The 18,340-nt window shown below is 38.4% G+C and overlaps 1 protein-coding gene across 1 annotated transcript in view; it reads right to left on the reverse strand.

Annotated features, from left to right (window-relative positions):
* Positions 1-1,127: 1,127 nt before the first annotated feature.
* LOC128229569 (protein white-like) overlaps positions 1,128-18,340 on the reverse strand; it is a 249,223-nt gene continuing 232,010 nt past the window's right edge. Inside the window, exons 2-18 of the mRNA XM_052941352.1 lie at positions 17,599-17,744; positions 17,266-17,314; positions 16,560-16,749; positions 16,051-16,221; positions 14,894-15,060; positions 13,452-13,523; positions 12,639-12,741; positions 12,155-12,250; positions 11,121-11,255; positions 9,487-9,618; positions 8,371-8,463; positions 7,949-8,006; positions 6,918-6,995; positions 5,829-5,934; positions 5,072-5,171; positions 2,493-2,572; positions 1,128-1,789 (exon numbers count right to left, since the gene is read on the reverse strand). Coding sequence (XP_052797312.1) covers positions 2,513-2,572; positions 5,072-5,171; positions 5,829-5,934; positions 6,918-6,995; positions 7,949-8,006; positions 8,371-8,463; positions 9,487-9,618; positions 11,121-11,255; positions 12,155-12,250; positions 12,639-12,741; positions 13,452-13,523; positions 14,894-15,060; positions 16,051-16,221; positions 16,560-16,749; positions 17,266-17,314; positions 17,599-17,744 — 1,756 coding nt within the window. The 3' untranslated portion in view covers positions 1,128-1,789; positions 2,493-2,512. The remainder of the gene's footprint in view (positions 1,790-2,492; positions 2,573-5,071; positions 5,172-5,828; positions 5,935-6,917; positions 6,996-7,948; positions 8,007-8,370; positions 8,464-9,486; positions 9,619-11,120; positions 11,256-12,154; positions 12,251-12,638; positions 12,742-13,451; positions 13,524-14,893; positions 15,061-16,050; positions 16,222-16,559; positions 16,750-17,265; positions 17,315-17,598; positions 17,745-18,340) is intronic.

Raw genomic sequence — 18,340 nt, forward strand, 5'->3', positions numbered from 1 at the left:
CGTCTACGCTATCAACTTGGTAGGAGGTCTCTGGAGGCGATTTATCTATCTTTTTTTAGGCCAATCTTGGAGTATGAGGATGTCATCTGGAATAATTGTACATAGTATGAAAACAATTTTTGACAGAATTCAAAACGAATGCGAACACATTGTAACTGGTTGCACTCGCCTTGTTTCTCTGCGTCTGCTTCACAATGAATCTGGTTTTGAAAGCTTGGAAACAAGGCGTGAAAAACACAAGCTTTTACTCTTTTACAAAATGAAAAATGGTCTCTCCCCTGATTATCTTTCAAGTTTGGTTCCTCAGACTCTTGGTCAACCATCAACAAGATCACTTCGAAACGCATCCAATATCTCTAGCTTTCGTACACATACGTCACGTTATACGAATTCATTCCTTCCTTCATTAATTTCAGCATGGAATAGTCTCCCAGCTGAAGCACAAAACATTGACACTGTTTCGGGTTTTAAAGCGTACCTTAATTCGGATAGTTCCATACCAAATACTCTGTTTTATTATGGAAAACGTCGATTACAGGTCATTCACGCTCGCTTACGATTCGAATGCAGTTCATTGAACCATCACCTTTTTGTTAAAAATAGTGTTCCCTATCCATCTGTGCGTGTGGAGTTCAGGAAACAACGTATCATTATCTTCTTATCTGTCCCTTTATACTGACCAAAGGAGACTTCTGCTTAATTCTGTGGAGGCTTTGACTGACGTAACGCTTCTCAATTTATTATACGTTGACAGTCTGCCCTAACAGAAGAAAAAAATAAGACACAGTTCACCTCTTTATTCAAATGACAAAAAGATTCGATACCCAGTGACAGTCACTTCCTACTTCTAATAACTAACCCCACCCAGGATTGTCTCATATTCTGTAAACATGTGATATTTAGCACTACCAATCAGGGCTCAGTGAAGAATAAGCACAGGAAGTAATTGATTAAAACCAACCACCCTACCCTCTTTCTTCTCTCTTATCCTCTTGTACCTTCTTATTCTCTTCTCAAACAGAATTAACGACTTTTGTATTCGATTGGTGAAAATAAACTAAGCTTACTACAGCATTGTTAATCACACAAAATGTTTAACTTTTAGCTACTGTCTTGTCTGTAAAAATCTTCAAATATTTAATAATATTAAATAAAGCCAAATCAGGTTTAACACTGCCATGATTTCAATTTAACAATATCAATATCATTATGTCATCTTCATTGAAAGCTGTAGAAATGTCCGTCATTAAATATGTACTTTTGCTAAGGTTTGGAGAAGAACATTTTAGGATGTATTTATCTTTCGTTCTAATCCTTTTCTAGATTGTACATGTCTTTATTATATGTGTGTATACGATGATGAATAAAATATGTTTAAACTAAACACGATATTAATTGCCATAAAAATACAACTTAATGTTTTAAATGTATTTCATGAAAATGTCTGATTTTTTTCCGGTCAAAGTATATCGACCAATAACAGTTCGTCTCTGTTTACACGTGCTCTCTAGTCTTTGTCTTGTCCAATCAAAAACATCCTTGGAGTTCCTAAGGGAACGCACACAGTCAGTGATTGGAGGTTCGGTAGACCAGTTGTAGCTGTTGTTACAGAACTTGTTGCTTGGAAAATTGGTCAAACCGAGGTAAATAAGCTCAACGGCTCACCCCAAAGGGTAAAGATGAGCTAACCCTTGGAACTGCGGGCTTTGGCAAACAAAATGATGAAAGCGATGATTCTGTAAGCCACCAGCATTGCACAAAGAAGGCTGACGTCCAGCAAGACGTTGTCCTTTCGGGGAGAAACAAATAAAAGAGTTGTAAGAACAAATTTATTTGATTTTTTTTCAAATTTTAAAGTTGAAAAAAAAATTAAGTTAATTTATATATTATATTAACAGTTAGCGCCATTAGTTGTCAAAATTTTGTTTTATCCAGATACTAAAATAAATTGTGATTTAATTCAAGATCATCACATCATTGTTTTAGCAGTTCGCGTTGACTAAAACGCAGGAATTTACCATGAAAACATTGAGATGGATTAAATATAAAATCACCATTAAGTATAACGTTATTATAAAATAAATCGTTTTAAAATATACCCTAATATATCAAACTCTGGAAATTTCAAGATCAAAGTTCAGGTAATTTAAAACAGAATCAATTTATGTAATTTTTATGCACCAGTCAATTGTAACCACCGTCCTCAGGTCCAGGGAATAGCGGAGACTTTGACTTTCCGTCCAGCCAATCCCGGGTAAAATCTGCGCCCTGTGGAACCGAACTGCTGGTAAAATCCCCGCCAAATGCCCCCGCACCCAGGGACCCCATGTAAGGCCTATCCCCCGCTATTTTTTGGCGCAAAGACACCGGAAGGTAAAAATACGGCCCATTTCCCCGGGTTTTCCCGGTATACCCCAGGACCTGGGGGCCTTGGTTTCAATTGACTGGTGCATTAAATGACCATCAAGCAGGAATAAACACAGGGTGCTCACCTGGTCATAGTTGAGATAGCTCAGAACCGAGTCGCCGTCCTTGTACAGGCATTTTGTGTTGTTGCCGTTGCTAGAACATTCTAGAAAAAATGGTTAAAAAATTGAACAACAAGTTTTATTGTTCTAGGATAATTCCGTACTAGTTCTGAAATACTCTTTTTGTATCTATGAATTGTATCAAGCATAAACATTGAATACACTAAGAGATATTAAAACAAAATACCAAAGCAAAGGGCGTTAAGAACATGTTAGTTACTGCTTACACTCACAAATGCTGTCAATGTTCTGCCATCGGTCAACAAGGGCGTTTAGAGTATGTTAGTTACTGCTTACACTCACCAATAATGTCGATGTTCTGCCATCGGTCAACAAGGGCGTTTAGAGTATGTTAGTTACTGCTTACACTCACCAATACTGTCGATGTTCTGCCATTGGGCAACAAGGGCGTTTAGTGCATGTAAGGTACTGCTTACACTCACCAATACTGTCGATGTTCTGCCATTGGGCAACAAGGGCGTTTAGTGCATGTAAGGTACTGCTTACACTCACCAATACTGTCGATGTTCTGCCATTGGTTAACAAGGGCGTTTAGAGCATTTTAGTTACTGCTTACACTCACCAATACTGTCGATGTTCTGCCATTGGTCAACAAGGGCGTTTAGAGCATTTTAGTTACTGCTTACACTCACCAATGCTGTCGATGTTCTGCCATTGGTCAACAAGAGCGTTTAGAGCATGATAGTTACTGCTTACACTCACCAATGCTGTCGATGTTCTGCCATTGGTCAACAAGAGCGTTTAGAGCATGATAGTTACTGTTTACACTCACCAATACTGTCGATGTTCTACCATTGGTCAACAAGGGCGTTTAGTGCATATTAGTTACTGCGTACACTCACCAATACTAACGATGTTCTGCCATTGGTTCACAGGGGCTTTTAGAGCATGTTAGTTACTGCTTACACTCACCAATAATGTCGATGTTCTGCCATTGGTTCACAAGAGCGTTTAGAGCATGTTAGTTACTGCTTACACTCACCAATACTGTCGATGTTCTGCCATTGGTCAACAAGGGCGTTTAGAGCATTTTAGTTACTGCTTACACTCACCAATACTGTCGATGTTCTGCCATTGGTCAACAAGGGCGTTTAGAGCATTTTAGTTACTGCTTACACTCACCAATGCTGTCGATGTTCTGCCATTGGTCAACAAGAGCGTTTAGAGCATGATAGTTACTGCTTACACTCACCAATGCTGTCGATGTTCTGCCATTGGTCAACAAGAGCGTTTAGAGCATGATAGTTACTGTTTACACTCACCAATACTGTCGATGTTCTACCATTGGTCAACAAGGGCGTTTAGTGCATATTAGTTACTGCTTACACTCACCAATACTAACGATGTTCTGCCATTGGTTCACAGGGGCGTTTAGAGCATGTTAGTTACTGCTTACACTCACCAATACTGTCGATGTTCTGCCATTGGTTCACAAGAGCGTTTAGAGCATGTTAGTTACTGCTTACACTCACCAATACTGTCGATGTTCTGCCATAGGTTCACAAGAGCGTCTAGAGCATGTTAGTTACTGCTTACACTGACCAATACTGTCGATGTTCTTACATTGGTTCACAAGAGCGTTTAGAGCATGTTAGTTACTGCTTACACTCACCAATACTGTCGATGTTCTGCCATTGGTTAACAAGGGCGTTTAGAGCATGTTAGTTACTGCTTACACTCACCAATACTGTCGATGTTCTGCCATTGGTTAACAAGGGCGTTTAGAGCATGTTAGTTACTGCTTACACTCACCAATACTGTCGATGTTCTGCCATTGGTTCACAAGAGCGTTTAGAGCATGTTAGTTACTGCTTACACTCACCAATAATGTCGATGTTCTGACATTGGTTAACAAGAGCGTTAAGAGCATGTTAGTTACTGCTTACACTCACCAATAATGTCGATGTTCCGCCATTGGTTAACAAGGGCGTTTAGAGCATGTTAGTTACTGCTTACACTCACCAATACTGTCGATGTTCTGCCATTGGTTCACAAGAGCGTTAAGAGCATGTTAGTTACTGCTTACACTCACCAATACTGTCGATGTTCTGCCATTGGTTATCAAGGGCGTTTAGAGTATGTTAGTTACTGCTTACACTCACCAATACTGTCGATGTTCTGCCATTGGTTATCAAGGGCGTTTAGAGTATGTTAGTTACTGCTTACACTCACCAATAATGTCGATGTTCTGCCATTGGTTAACAAGGGAGTTAAGAGCATGTTAGTTACTGCTTACACTCACCAATAATGTCGATGTTCTGCCATTGGTTATCAAGGGCGTTAAGAGCATGTTAGTTACTGCTTACACTCACCAATAATGTCGATGTTCTGCCATTGGTTATCAAGGGCGTTAAGAGCATGTTAGTTACTGCTTACACTCACCAATACTGTCGATGTTCTGCCATTGGTTAACAAGGGCGTTTAGAGCATGTTAGTTACTGCTTACACTCACCAATAATGTCGATGTTCTGCCATTGGTCAACAAGGGCGTTTAGAGTATGTTAGTTACTGCTTACACTCACCAATACTGTCGATGTTTTGCCACTGATAACGGCAAGAACTTCGTTGGCGTATTTAAACCAGGACAGGTACTCTAACCAGATGAAATATACCGGGATGGAACTGAAAGAAATAAAGTACTATACAACATAGGGGTAATACACTTTTTCGAGGGCGTAAACATCTGTGGACGCCCCCGAAGAACGTCTATGCCAGAGTGTACAGCACCAGGTCACAAATTTTACGCCAGAGAAAAAGAGCATTTTCGCTTTGACTGCATACTATTTCGCTATTACTGCCTTTAATAAAGACGGAAATATATTGTTGTTTTGAAACGTAAACATCTTTTAACAGTGTTCCGTTTTTTTTAAAGACACCGTGTTTGATAATAATTTGATGACGTCATCAATTCAGTTTGACACCAATAATGAAACGAATGCGGGGCTCTTCAATGGACATAGACTGCCCTATGCTTCGTTTAAAATGGTGGGAACAAGAAAAGTAGTCTTTGTTTAAAGTCTTCATTCGAAGCAAAATGCTGCCTTCCGACATAGTATTAATGACGTAATTTATCACGTGGAATAAACACACATGTCTTACGCAACAAAGATGTACTAAAGGCATTTGCAGGGTAATTTTCAAAGTAATTTTTATCATAATTGGAATATAATATCTTACTTATCAAAATGGTCAATCAGAATATTATTGACAACAGGTTCATGATTGTTGGTAAATGCTACAGTTGCCATTTGCCGTCCGATAATATCAAAATATACCCACTCGGAGTTTAAGAAGAATCCTCCGAACATCATTAGCGGAATCATGAGAGGCGGGGAAATAGCCAGAGCCGTGGTTACAGAATTGGCCGCCGCTGACACAATGTAGCCTGTAAAGGAGAGATGACAGTGTGATAAATAGAGAGGGAACAATGAGGGGATTCATAAGGGGCGAAGCTATAGCCAAAGCTGTGGCTGTGGTTACAGAGTTGGCCGCCGCTGACCCAATGTAGCCTGTAGAGGAGAAATGACAGTGTTATAAATAGAGAGGGAACTGTGAGGGGATTCATAAGGGGCGAAGCTATAGCCATAGCCATGGTTACAGAGTTGGCCGCCTCATACACAATATAACCTGTAGAGGAGAGATTACAGTGTAATAAATAGAGTGGGAAAACTAAAAGAAAAAAGAAAAAAAAGGCGGAGCTATAGCCAGAGCTGTAGTTACAGAGTTGGCCGCCGCATACACAATATAACCTGTTGAGGAGAGATGACAGTATAATAAATAGAGTGGGAAAACTAAAATAAAAAAGTGAAAGTGTAAAAGTGAAAACATAGTGTTATAAATAGAGAGGGGAGAAAACACAAGAGGGGAAGCTTTAGCCAGTGCCGTGGTAACAGAGTTGGCCGCCGCAAAGATATTGCAGTCATGCGCTAACAAGCAAGTGGTACGAGAAGAATACTGTGAAAAGGAGCGCATCTTAGTGAAAAGCAAACGTTAATCTGTAGTTTTTTTATGAACTGTGCGTATAACTGTGCGGGGGGGGGGGGTAAACAGTAACTTAAGTCAGAGGTGTGTGCCTTGCTAGAAATGTTTATATTATCAATGGTAGGATGGGTGATAAGTTTCGTTTAAACGGCATTTGAGCAATGGCCAGGTTGTTTGCTAGACGACGACGAGAACACCAAGGAAATCATAAATCCTCGATGTTTTTTTTTATCGAAAAACAGATGCGCTTATTACAAAAAAAACAACAACAAAGGAAACACCATTATATGAAAAATAAATCCTAAGCACAATAGTATGTGTTTAAGCGATGTAAACATTATTCACCGTTCATGTATGTTAACAATCAATAACACAAACATTACTCACCGAAAGACACAGCAATGTTGGCGACCAAGAGGAGAACACCCGTAAACACACAGAACGCCTCGAAGGACGAATAAAGACCTTAAATAGAAATCACACAATTATTTTTAAAGCTGCAATCTCACAGATTGAACATTTTGACAACTTGTATTATTTATTTTTCTTAGAACGATCCCATTTTGCGGAATGGTAATCAGTGATTTAAGACTGCTGACAAAACATCAGAAAGCAAGTTTCGATATTTATGTGAATGATGTTTTTATATGCATTTTTCTTAAATGTACCGCTTTTAGCCATAACTCATTAATTTTCAAACGTAAATATCAATAACAGTGATCTGATCTTTATGTCAGCAGTCTGATATTGAAGGAAAAGTGGCTCATTCCAAAACCAAAAATAAAAAGGTGTAAAAACGGTAAAACTGTGATAGTGCAGCTTTAAAGTGATGTCACCGTATTTAGGGCGTTCGCTTTGATCTCTCAAATTCGGCAAATTGCGATTTAGCGCGAAACTGTGGTCTTGTGTTGTGAGTGAATCAAGCATACGGAACTTCTCGGTCATTTTCCATCAAAAACAACCTCGGATGTATGTCGGTACATCAGTAGAAGTAGTTCGTAAAATGTAAAATTAAAGTATTAATTAATTGTAGTGTTTTAACGTATATTTTGTTTATCTAAGATTCAACTGATTGCCAGTGAATTGTATTAGTGCATAAAATAATTAAGATTCCCAAGTTTTTAAGTTTAACCGCTAACTTTAAATTACTACGCGATCTACTTGCTGCGTACTTGTATATAAAGATTTCTGATATTGTAAACCGTTCATAGACATCCAAGGATATTTTCGCTGTGAAATGGCCGAGGTGTTCCGAATGGGATAATTCGAGGTACCCGGAGGAAACCCACTTGTGACGCTTGGTGACCACAAACCAAACTCATATGCGACCAGGCCGTGAATCGCCTTGGTGGGAAGCGAGTGCGCTAACCACTGCGCTAACCATACGACCCACAACATAGAAACTCAACGTGTCTTACCAACCATCCAGTACGTTATAGCACAAAATATCATCGGTATAAAGATGAACGACGGCAACTGAAAACAGACAACAACAAAATTAGTTGAGCAATATAAGGAGCTGGGGTCGTTTCACTAAAGAAACATTCGATATAACCGAAATATTACGCCAATACATTCGAAAAAGGTTCGACATACATGAAACATCGAGATAACAGAGTTTGACAAAGTGTGTTTTGACTGTATGTTAATTGTGCAAAATTAACCAGTCGCTCATTTCAACTTAGTAAGGAATCCGTTGACCAGTTATAGAGTCAGTCTCTCAGCAGAGGGCAATACAGATTCCTATACACGGATAGGGTGGGTCACTTATAAAAGGCTTAAATAGGTTTTTTATCTCCTTGAACTTTGAACTATGTACAATACTTTATTTGTCGCTCACCTCCGAGAAAGTTTTGCAGAGGAAGTAGATGTCCACACGGTAGAGTCCGATACCATATTCTCGCAGGAAAATCGGCATCTCAAGTGGAAACGACTGAAAAGGGGTTAACATGAATTTATTGATTTAAAATCACTGCAGCAAATTTAATAACGAAGTATAAAACAAAACAAAAATGCTTTATATAACATTTATGGTTACAGTCGAACCTCGTTGGCTCGAACTCCAAGGGACCGGCGAAAATACCTCGAGCCTCGGATATTCGAGCCAAGCGGGATTGAGAAAACATTTAAAGTGACACTCTTATCCAAAATCATTACATACACATGTATATCAAACATAAAATTTCAGTGATAAACCTTTAACTACTTACTTAATAATGCATTTATGGAAAATATCAATTACTGTTAACAAGATTTTAACCTTGTATTTAATAGCTGAAAACGCAACAATATTAATTGATTGGTGAATGCTAAAATATTTACTGTCATCTTCTATCGTATCATAAGGTAAAAATAGCGTGTGTTCTGCACATTCCTTTCAAATTAAACTCGATAGCCTTCATAAGAACCATTGTCATCGACATTTATTCATCCTTTTAGGTAAATTAAAACAATTGTATTACTTGTGGTAAATCTTATTTGCGAGTAAAAGTGTATCTTTAAAACAAACAGAACACAATATGATATATGCAACGAGTGAAATATTCACTTTTGGTGTTCACGAGGTGAAATATATTACTATCTCACACGGACACCAAAAAAAATTTTTTTTATTATATACCTTAAATCTGAGATAAAATTGGATTATTTACACCTTTTAGATATAAAACGCGTCATTGTGTATGCGTACTAAACGCCTTTCGAAAAATACGTCGAAATTATGTCCCAGCCCTGTGCGGGCTGACGTTTGATTTGGAACCGAAAGCGGGCTAGAATTTCAAAACAGTGAAAAATATCAAAGTGATATTTTCACTGTTTGTTGGAGTGAAATATCAATTTCATTTCGCTAATCAATCTCTTCAAACCATCGGATGAAAAAAAAAAAATCAAATATGATATATGCGAGAAAAAGTTTTAGATTTAATATTTTTTTTAAAATAAGCAGAATCACACTTACTTTGAGAACGCCGAAAACGTTGGAGAAAGTCATGTTGGTAAGCATCAGGAAAAGGACACCGTTGATGTTCATAACGCCTTCTTGATTGATGTCCAACTGTAGATAGATCACGCCCAATATCAACCCCAACATCTACAAGTGAAATGAGAAGATATTAAAATTGATGTTCATAACGCCTTCTTGATTGACGTCCAACTGTAGATGGATCACGCCCAAGATCAACCCCAACATCTGCAAGTGAAATGAGAATATATTAAAATTGATGTTCATAACGCCTTCTTGATTGACGTCCAACTGTAGATGGATCACGCCCAATATCAACCCCAACATCTGCAAGTGAAATGAGAAGATATTAAAATTGATGTTCATAACGCCTTCTTGATTGATGTCCAACTGTAGATGGATCACGCCCAATATCAACCCCAACATCTGCAAGTGAAATGAGAAGATATTAAAATTGATGTTCATAACGCCTTCTTGATTGATGTCCAACTGTAGATAGATCACGCCCAATATCAACCCCAACATCTGCAAGTGAAATGAGAAGATATTAAAATTGATGTTCATAACGCCTTCTTGATTGATGTCCAACTGTAGATGGATCACGCCCAATATCAACCCCAACATCTGCAAGTGAAATGAGAAGATATTAAAATTGATGTTCATAACGCCTTCTTGATTGATGTCCAACTGTAGATGGATCACGCCCAATATCAACCCCAACATCTGCAAGTGAAATGAGAAGATATTAAAATTGATGTTCATAACGCCTTCTTGATTGACGTCCAACTGTAGATGGATCACGCCCAATATCAACCCCAACATCTGCAAGTGAAATGAGAAGATATTAAAATTGATGTTCATAACGCCTTCTTGATTGATGTCCAACTGTAGATGGATCACGCCCAATATCAACCCCAACATCTGCAAGTGAAATGAGAAGATATTAAAATTGATGTTCATAACGCCTTCTTGATTGACGTCCAACTGTAGATGGATCACGCCCAATATCAACCCCAACATCTGCAAGTGAAATGAGAAGATATTAAAATTGATGTTCATAATTCCTTCTTGATTGATGTCCAACTGTAGATAGATCACGCCCAAGTTCAGCCCCAACATCTGTGAAATGAGAAGATATTCAATTTGATGATCATGACATCTTCTTGATTGATGTTTAACTGGAAAAACTAATCGAAAATTCCTACCCTAGGGCCCGCTGCGTGGCCGGTAACGCGGCTAGTCTCGTTACCGGGTTACGCGCGTGCCCTCGGGTCGCATTTTTCTATCTGAACCGGAAACACATTATCATCATCATCATCATCATCATCATCATCATCATCATCAGCAGCAGCAGCAGCAGCAGCAGCAGCAGCAGCAGCAGCAGCAGCATCACCATCACAATCACCATCACCACTACCACTACCACAACCATCATCATCATCATCATCATCATCATCATCATCATCATCATCATCATCATCATCAAGTATAATCGTTGTTATAATCATCATACACTTTTTGGTACTGCTTCATATTAAACATAATACAGAGTACTCTGTTGTCCAACTCGTATAATTTCTATAATTTGAATTAAGCCATATCCAAGTGTTTTTCAAATACTAAATTCTCACAAGCGTTTGAGCGACTCTGACTCTGACCACCATAGGTTCTCTGATCATGGTCTTCCAGGAGCGCGCAAACACTGCGCGAAACTGGGTGAGAAAACTGGCTTCATATCGCGAGGTGTTGGAAAACGCTTCGTCAAACTGGAATTCAAAACAAACAAAAAACGCATAAAATATAGAGTTTATAAATATTTGATGAACAGTTGAGCGGACATGTGTTTGGGATTTTTTAAAGCTGCACTCTCATAGATATACCATTTTTTACAACTTTTTTATTTTTTTGTCTTGGAAAGAGCAAATTTTTGCGTAAATATTTGGAAACAAATGATATCAGATTGCTTACAAAAATTCAGATCGTATTTTTTCATATTTCTGTTCGGATATTAATGTTTTATGGCTTAAACCGTTACTAAGCGTTTAAGCAAAATGCATAAATCATCATTTTTTTTAACTTAAATTGAAAAATCTGCGATCTATTTGTTTTGTCAGCAGTCTGATATAACTGGTTTCCATGGATTTTCGCAAAAATTTACTCGTTCCAAGACAAAAAATAAAAAAGCTGTCAAAACGTTTTAACTGTGTGAGTGCAGCTTTAAATGTGCAAATCTGTAAGTCGTAAATCAGCTTCTCTTGAGTGATTCACTTTCAATATTGCATGACATTGGGCAGATTGTTTAGAACTGATTTTAAGTTAACAACGTAGTCTATAATAAGATGAAATATTTATTAATAAATCTACAGTCGAACCCCGTTGGCTCGAACTCGCTTAGCTCGAAATCTTCGTTGGATAGAACTGGATGTAAAGGACTGATTTCTATACACTGAAGGTAAGCATATCCGCTTGACTCGAATTTTCCAAGGCTCGATAAATTTTATGTTTGATATACATGTGTATGTAATGATTTTGAATAAGAGTGTCACTTTAAATGTTTTCTCAATCCCGCTTGGCTCGAATATCCGAGGCTCAAGGTATTTACGCGGTTCCTGGGAGTTCGAGCCAATGGGACTCGATTGTAATATGATAATTTCAATGTACTTACGATGATGCCAGTTTCCTTGGGGTTTTCACCTATACGCTTGATATCAGTAAGCATAGTATTGCTTTCATCTGAGGACTGGAACTTGTCGCATATGGACTAAAAATGATATAGAAAATGAATATCAGTTTTACATAAAATGTCACAATTTGAACGATAACGTGGTAAATAATAAATATCGTTTTCGTGCAACAGGTCGAAAATCAAAATGTTATGGAAAAGATTGTGCGCACGTAAAATGTCATTTCGGAAATAAAGTTGTTGAAATTGTGTCCCAGCCCTGTGCGGGCTGACATTTGATTTTAAACTGAGAGCAGGCTAAATTTCCAAAACAGTGAAAAATATCAATTTGATATTCAATATTTGAAACAGTGAAATATCAATTTTATTTCACTGATAAATCTCTATAAGCCACCGGAAAGCATTTAATAAATATATATATATTCATTTTATACCCATAAAACTTGACTCGAACTGATAGGCCTACCTCGATTTGCGCTTTACATGCTGTTTCCTTGCCTGGAATTACAGCCATCGTGTGGATGTAGAAATCTGCGGGGTTGAAGTTTACTGGACACGGGAATCCGGACCTGGAAGAAGGTAGAAGTACATGTATACATCATTAATTATCACTGTTATGTTTTACGGTGAAATATCATACAATTTCACTGAAAATATCATCTTTTATATTCTCACTGCTCTTTTAGAAATTGGTCTTCGCTTTGCTTGATTAAAGTATTATAGCGTTCTATCCGCCGGGTGGGACACATCTGAAATGACGTCACCAGAATGACGTCACAGATTTTACTTTCTGTGATAATTCAATGAAATACATTTCGACCTTACACCGAAATTCAAAAAATATATTCTGCTTATTTCAAATTTTAAAATATAAATTCATAATGAGTGTGCGAACATCTGTATAAGAAGTTGCCATCATGCGACGTCGGGCATAACATGACCCACTGAATCTAGTAGCGCATTTTATAATTCTCTTAGTGAAGTAACAATTCATTAATCTTACTCATTCTGTTTATAATGTTTCTCTATAAATAGCTCATTTCTGGATGTGCAACTTATGCTTCATGATCATAATCTGTGATGCAAATACATTCGAAGCCTGTTGGCTCGAACTCGCTTGGCACGAAATCCTCGTTAGCTCGAACTGGATGAAAAAGACCAATTTCTTTATACTGAATGTAAGCATTCCCGCTTTGCTCAAAATTTCCGAGGCTCGAGTTATTTTCGCAGGTCCCGGGGAGTTCGAGCCAACGGGGTTCCACTGTATTCAATTTCTTACCGTTTGAAGACCTCTAATGCATGTTTCATTTCTCCCATAAACGCCACCCGGCCTTCAGCCATTATCAGCAAGCTGAAAGTACAATACGGATATGTTGAAAATACTGAAGATACTGCAGGGGACGGGTGGAAACAAGCTGAGAGCACAAGGGCATGTTGAAATCAAAGTGCTGAAGGTACTGCGAGGGACGGTTAAAACAACATGGACATCTTGAAATCAAAGTGCTGAAAGTACTGCGAGAGACGGTTAGCAACAACATGGGTATGTTGAAATCAAAGTACTTAAGGTACTGAAGGGGATGGTAGGCGTATTACTAAGTGGTCAAACAACTCAAACATCTCAGATGGGGGTTGATAAATGGTGCAGACAGCCTACCATACGCGAATGACTAACTGGCCAATCAGCGTGAACATCTCATATTAGGGTTGATAAATAGTGCAGACAGCCTAACCAAACTTGTATTACTTAATGGTCAAACAGCATCAAAATTTCAGATAAAAGTTGATAAATGGTGCAAACAGCCTACCATACGCGTATTACGTTCTGGTCAAACAGCAAGAACATCTCAGATAAGGGTTGATCAAGTGTGCAGACAGATTACCTCAAGAGTATAAGTACTGGTCAAACAGCATTAACACCTCAGATGAGGGTTGATAGATGGTAAAGACAGCCTACCATACGCGAATTACTTACTGGTCAAACAGCATGAACACCTCAGATGAGGGTTGATAGATGGTAAAGACAGCCTACCATACGCGAATTACTTACTGGTCAAACAGCACGAACATCTCAGATGAGGGTTGATAGATGGTAAAGACAGCCTATCATACGCGAATTACTTACTGGTCAAACATAATGAACACCCCAGATGAGGGTTGATAAATGGTAAAGACAGCCTACTATACGCAAATTACTTACTGGTCAAACAGCATGAACACCTCAGATGAGGGTTGATAGATGGTAAAGACAGCCTACCATACGCGAATTACTTACTGGTCAAACAGCATGAACAATTCAGGTGAGGGTTGATAGATGGTAAAGACAGCATACCATACGCGAATTACTTAATCGTTAAACAGCATGAACATCTCAGATTAGGGTTGATAAATGGTAAAAACAGCCTACCATACGCGAATTACTTACTGGTCAAACAGCACGAACATCTCTGATTAGGGTTGATGAATTGTGCAGACAGACAACCACAAGCGTATTCATTTCTAGTCAAACAGCGTAAACACCTCAGATGAGGGTTGATGAATTGTGCAGACACATAACCACACGCGTATTACTAACTGGTCAAACAGTGCAAACACCTCAGATGTGGGTTGAGGAATTGTGCAGCTAATAACCACAAGCGTATTACTTACTGGTCAAACAGCACAAACACCTCGGATGAGGGTTGATGAATTGTGCAGACAAATAGCCACAAGCGTATTACTTACTGGTCAAACAGCGCAAACACCTCGGATGAAGGTTGATGAATTGTGCAGACGATGGTCTTTCCTTTGTCCGCCATGCCTTTAAGGGTCTGCACAATTTTTTCCGCCATGAACGAATCCAAACCGGAAGTCGGCTCGTCACAAAACAGAAGAGGTGGGTTAGTCAGAAACTGTAAAAAAAGAATCGATATCACTTTTAGGCAATTGTTTTATCGTTGGCTGATTGGTAAATTGTATTACTCTTATTTTGCATAAAAATGTTTGTGTCAAAATATGACCAAATTTCTCAAAACTTCATAAGCTTAACAGGCTTAAGTAGCTTATCCCAATCAGCCAAAACACATACTGAAATTGAATTTTGATAAATGAAAAATGGTTTATTGTGAATATCATCCTCATAATTCCTATCTTAAGTATAACAACTTAATAATAAGAATTAAATATAACCCTCATCATTGAAAAAAACACAAAGTGAACATAGCTTAATCCTGATATAGGGGACTTAAGAAGTTTCGAGAAAATGGGACCATTTCACTCGGGTTTGATTAAGATGTGTTCATACATGTACAACGTTACTGTCCAAGCAAAATGTGTAAATTAAAGAAAACATGACGCAACAAACACTCAACCCTCAAAAATGACTAAACTCTGAAGTTAACGAAACCATTTGCATCTCTACGCCGGAAATACCCTATCGCCTTACAGGATAGTCAATAGTGCATTGATCGGAACGTTTCCGCATACACATATTTTTTTAACCATTAGCTGATACAGGAAGGGTGTCACCAGCCCCCCCCCCCCTCCAAACCCCTTTAAATCGCCTAAGCTTATTTTTTTATTTCAAATATAGTAGATATAAATGACAATAAAACACGCCAACAATGCACCTTCTCGGATAAGACATTGGTAAAATGTTATTACCAACACTTCAAACCAAATAAATTTCGGTTATGAGGGAGGGCGCAATAAATAAAGATAAGTATTACCCCACTAAGTTACGCCCCCTCTTACATCAAATGAGCTCCTCGGAGGGAAATGAAAGGTAACATATTACCCAGCCGGAAATGCTCTTAAGGCCCTGGAAGCTAGCAATGTTACCCTGTAGCCGGCTTTCGACAAATATCATCAACACTATAACCATCCCATAAAAACATAATTACCTCGGAGGCAAATGACAGGCGTCGCATCTCCCCACCGGAAATCCCCTTAAGGCGGCCGGGGTCGCCAATCATGTTGTCCTGACACTTGGTCAATCCAAGCTCCTTGATCACTTCCTGCACACGTTCCAGACGTCGCGACCGCGAGACCTCATTCTCCATCCGCAATAGCCCCTGAAATACCCAAATGTAGATTCATAAAAAAGCGCTTTAATGACACAGATCTATAAAAATATAAAGAATGTTAAATATCGACACCGTATGTATGAATAAACGTCGTTCCCGGCCAGTACCGGACTGATACGCAAATTAAGAGCCCAGCTAAATATTTATATTTGAGTCAACATAAAATAAAAGGCGGCGGAAAAAAGAGGGGCGGGCGGGGATGATAACCTAGCAAATAATTTATAGTCGCCAAAGCGTATTTAAAAGATACTCTTGATCGAACGAAATAAATGTATAACCTATCAATAAATAGCGCCTGTTACTGTTTACTGTTTTACATCACATACCCTGAAGGTCAAGTGTTCTTTAACTGTCATTGTGGCTATAAATAGATCATCCTGTTGAACGTAAGCCGAGATGTTCCGAATGCCGGAACCGACGTCGACGCCGTTAACTCTTATAACACCGGAAGCCGTCAAGGACTGACTGTTTATACGTTGTGTGATGGTATTCAGGAGTGTTGTTTTTCCTGAACCACTGAAAAGTGGAACATATTCTGTTTTCTTTATGTAAACTGTTTTCATTTTGTCTTAAAGTGACACTCTTATTCAAAATCAATACAAACACATGTATAACAAACATAAATTTTGAGTGTTAAACTTTTAACTACTTAATAAATAATGCATTTATGGAAAATATCAATCATTGACAACAAGATTGCAACCGTGTATTTAATAGCTAAAAATGCAAACGTATTATACGATTGGTGAGTGCTACGGGATTTACTGTGATCTACTATCGTCTCATTAGGTAGAAATACCATGTTTTCTGCACATTTGTTTTCAAATTAAACTCGGAATCCTTCATGAGAATCATTGTTTTTGTCAATGACATTTATTTATCCTTTTTGGCATGTTAAAACAAAGTGTTTATTGTGGTAAATCTTATTTGGGAGTGCATCTATAATGGATGATGTTTTTCGATACCAAATAAGGTAGTCCCTCTACGAACTTGTTGACAGATCTTGACAGAAGTTATAGCCGTGGTACTTACCTGGCACCGATAATGGCCACGTGAGTTCCTGGCTTCATTATGCCGTACACTGAAACAGAGAATAAACATGCTACACTGAAACAGAGAATAAACATGCATGGTCTATAAATAGCGGCTCAATTGGTATCCGTTGAATCAATAACAAAAATATGTTAGCGCAGTCGTAGCTGGGACAAAACTATTGACGTCATTTTCGACAAAAACAAATAATCCGGAGTAACGCCGAAAATAACGGCATACAGGGAATTTCAGAATACTTTTTTTTAAATCACCCTTCTTATTTTTATATGAGATTTGAAATAAAGGGTTGCTATTCATGCTAAAACAACGTACCGTCACGAAGAACGTGTTTAGGGGTTACGCTAGGGTCGGGACCCCGGCAGCACGCGCGGTTTACGGGGTTGACGTGAACGTTAACGTTCTTCCAGGATAACGTCACTGTCTCCATGGAATCTACCATACTATGGTGCGCATCATTCCTGAAAATAGACGGATACAGAATTGAAAAGTATTTAGGTGAACTGTTTCACTGAAATGAATTGCTTGATTGCATATCTGGAGTTTATTTACTTATTCGACGTCTGAGATTATATTTCCTTCTTTTCTGTGACGCCTTATGCCCTTTTTTGTAAAACTGTAGTCCATTTACTGCAACACTGCGACCTCTTCAAGAACGATTACTTGGACTCTATAGCCTATTGTCAATCGTACTTTTATTATAGGCGATGGACCAATCAAATTAACCGAGAGCGAGGTTTACCAAAATCGCGTCGACTCCTGAGAATTATGTGTAGACGTCATCATATTTTTAAACAAGATAAAGGTTAATTTTCCCATATTCCCTTTAACACATTTAAAGTATTTGAAGTGCAGACCTTCATTTTAAGAATAAGTGAAACAATATGATTCCTTACATTATTGGCGCATCCATTTTGGATTTGACAGACACAATGACCGGATGTGACGTCAGAGACGTTCACGCCGTGTACGGCGTCAAAGCGCGCCAATTTAAAATGTGTTACCTATTTTTCCGTAGAATCTGTTCGAATGTCACAAAAAAGATACTTATTATAGA

This window comes from Mya arenaria, chromosome 1, assembly GCF_026914265.1.
Source record: "Mya arenaria isolate MELC-2E11 chromosome 1, ASM2691426v1".
Classification (NCBI taxonomy): Eukaryota; Metazoa; Mollusca; class Bivalvia; order Myida; family Myidae; genus Mya; species Mya arenaria.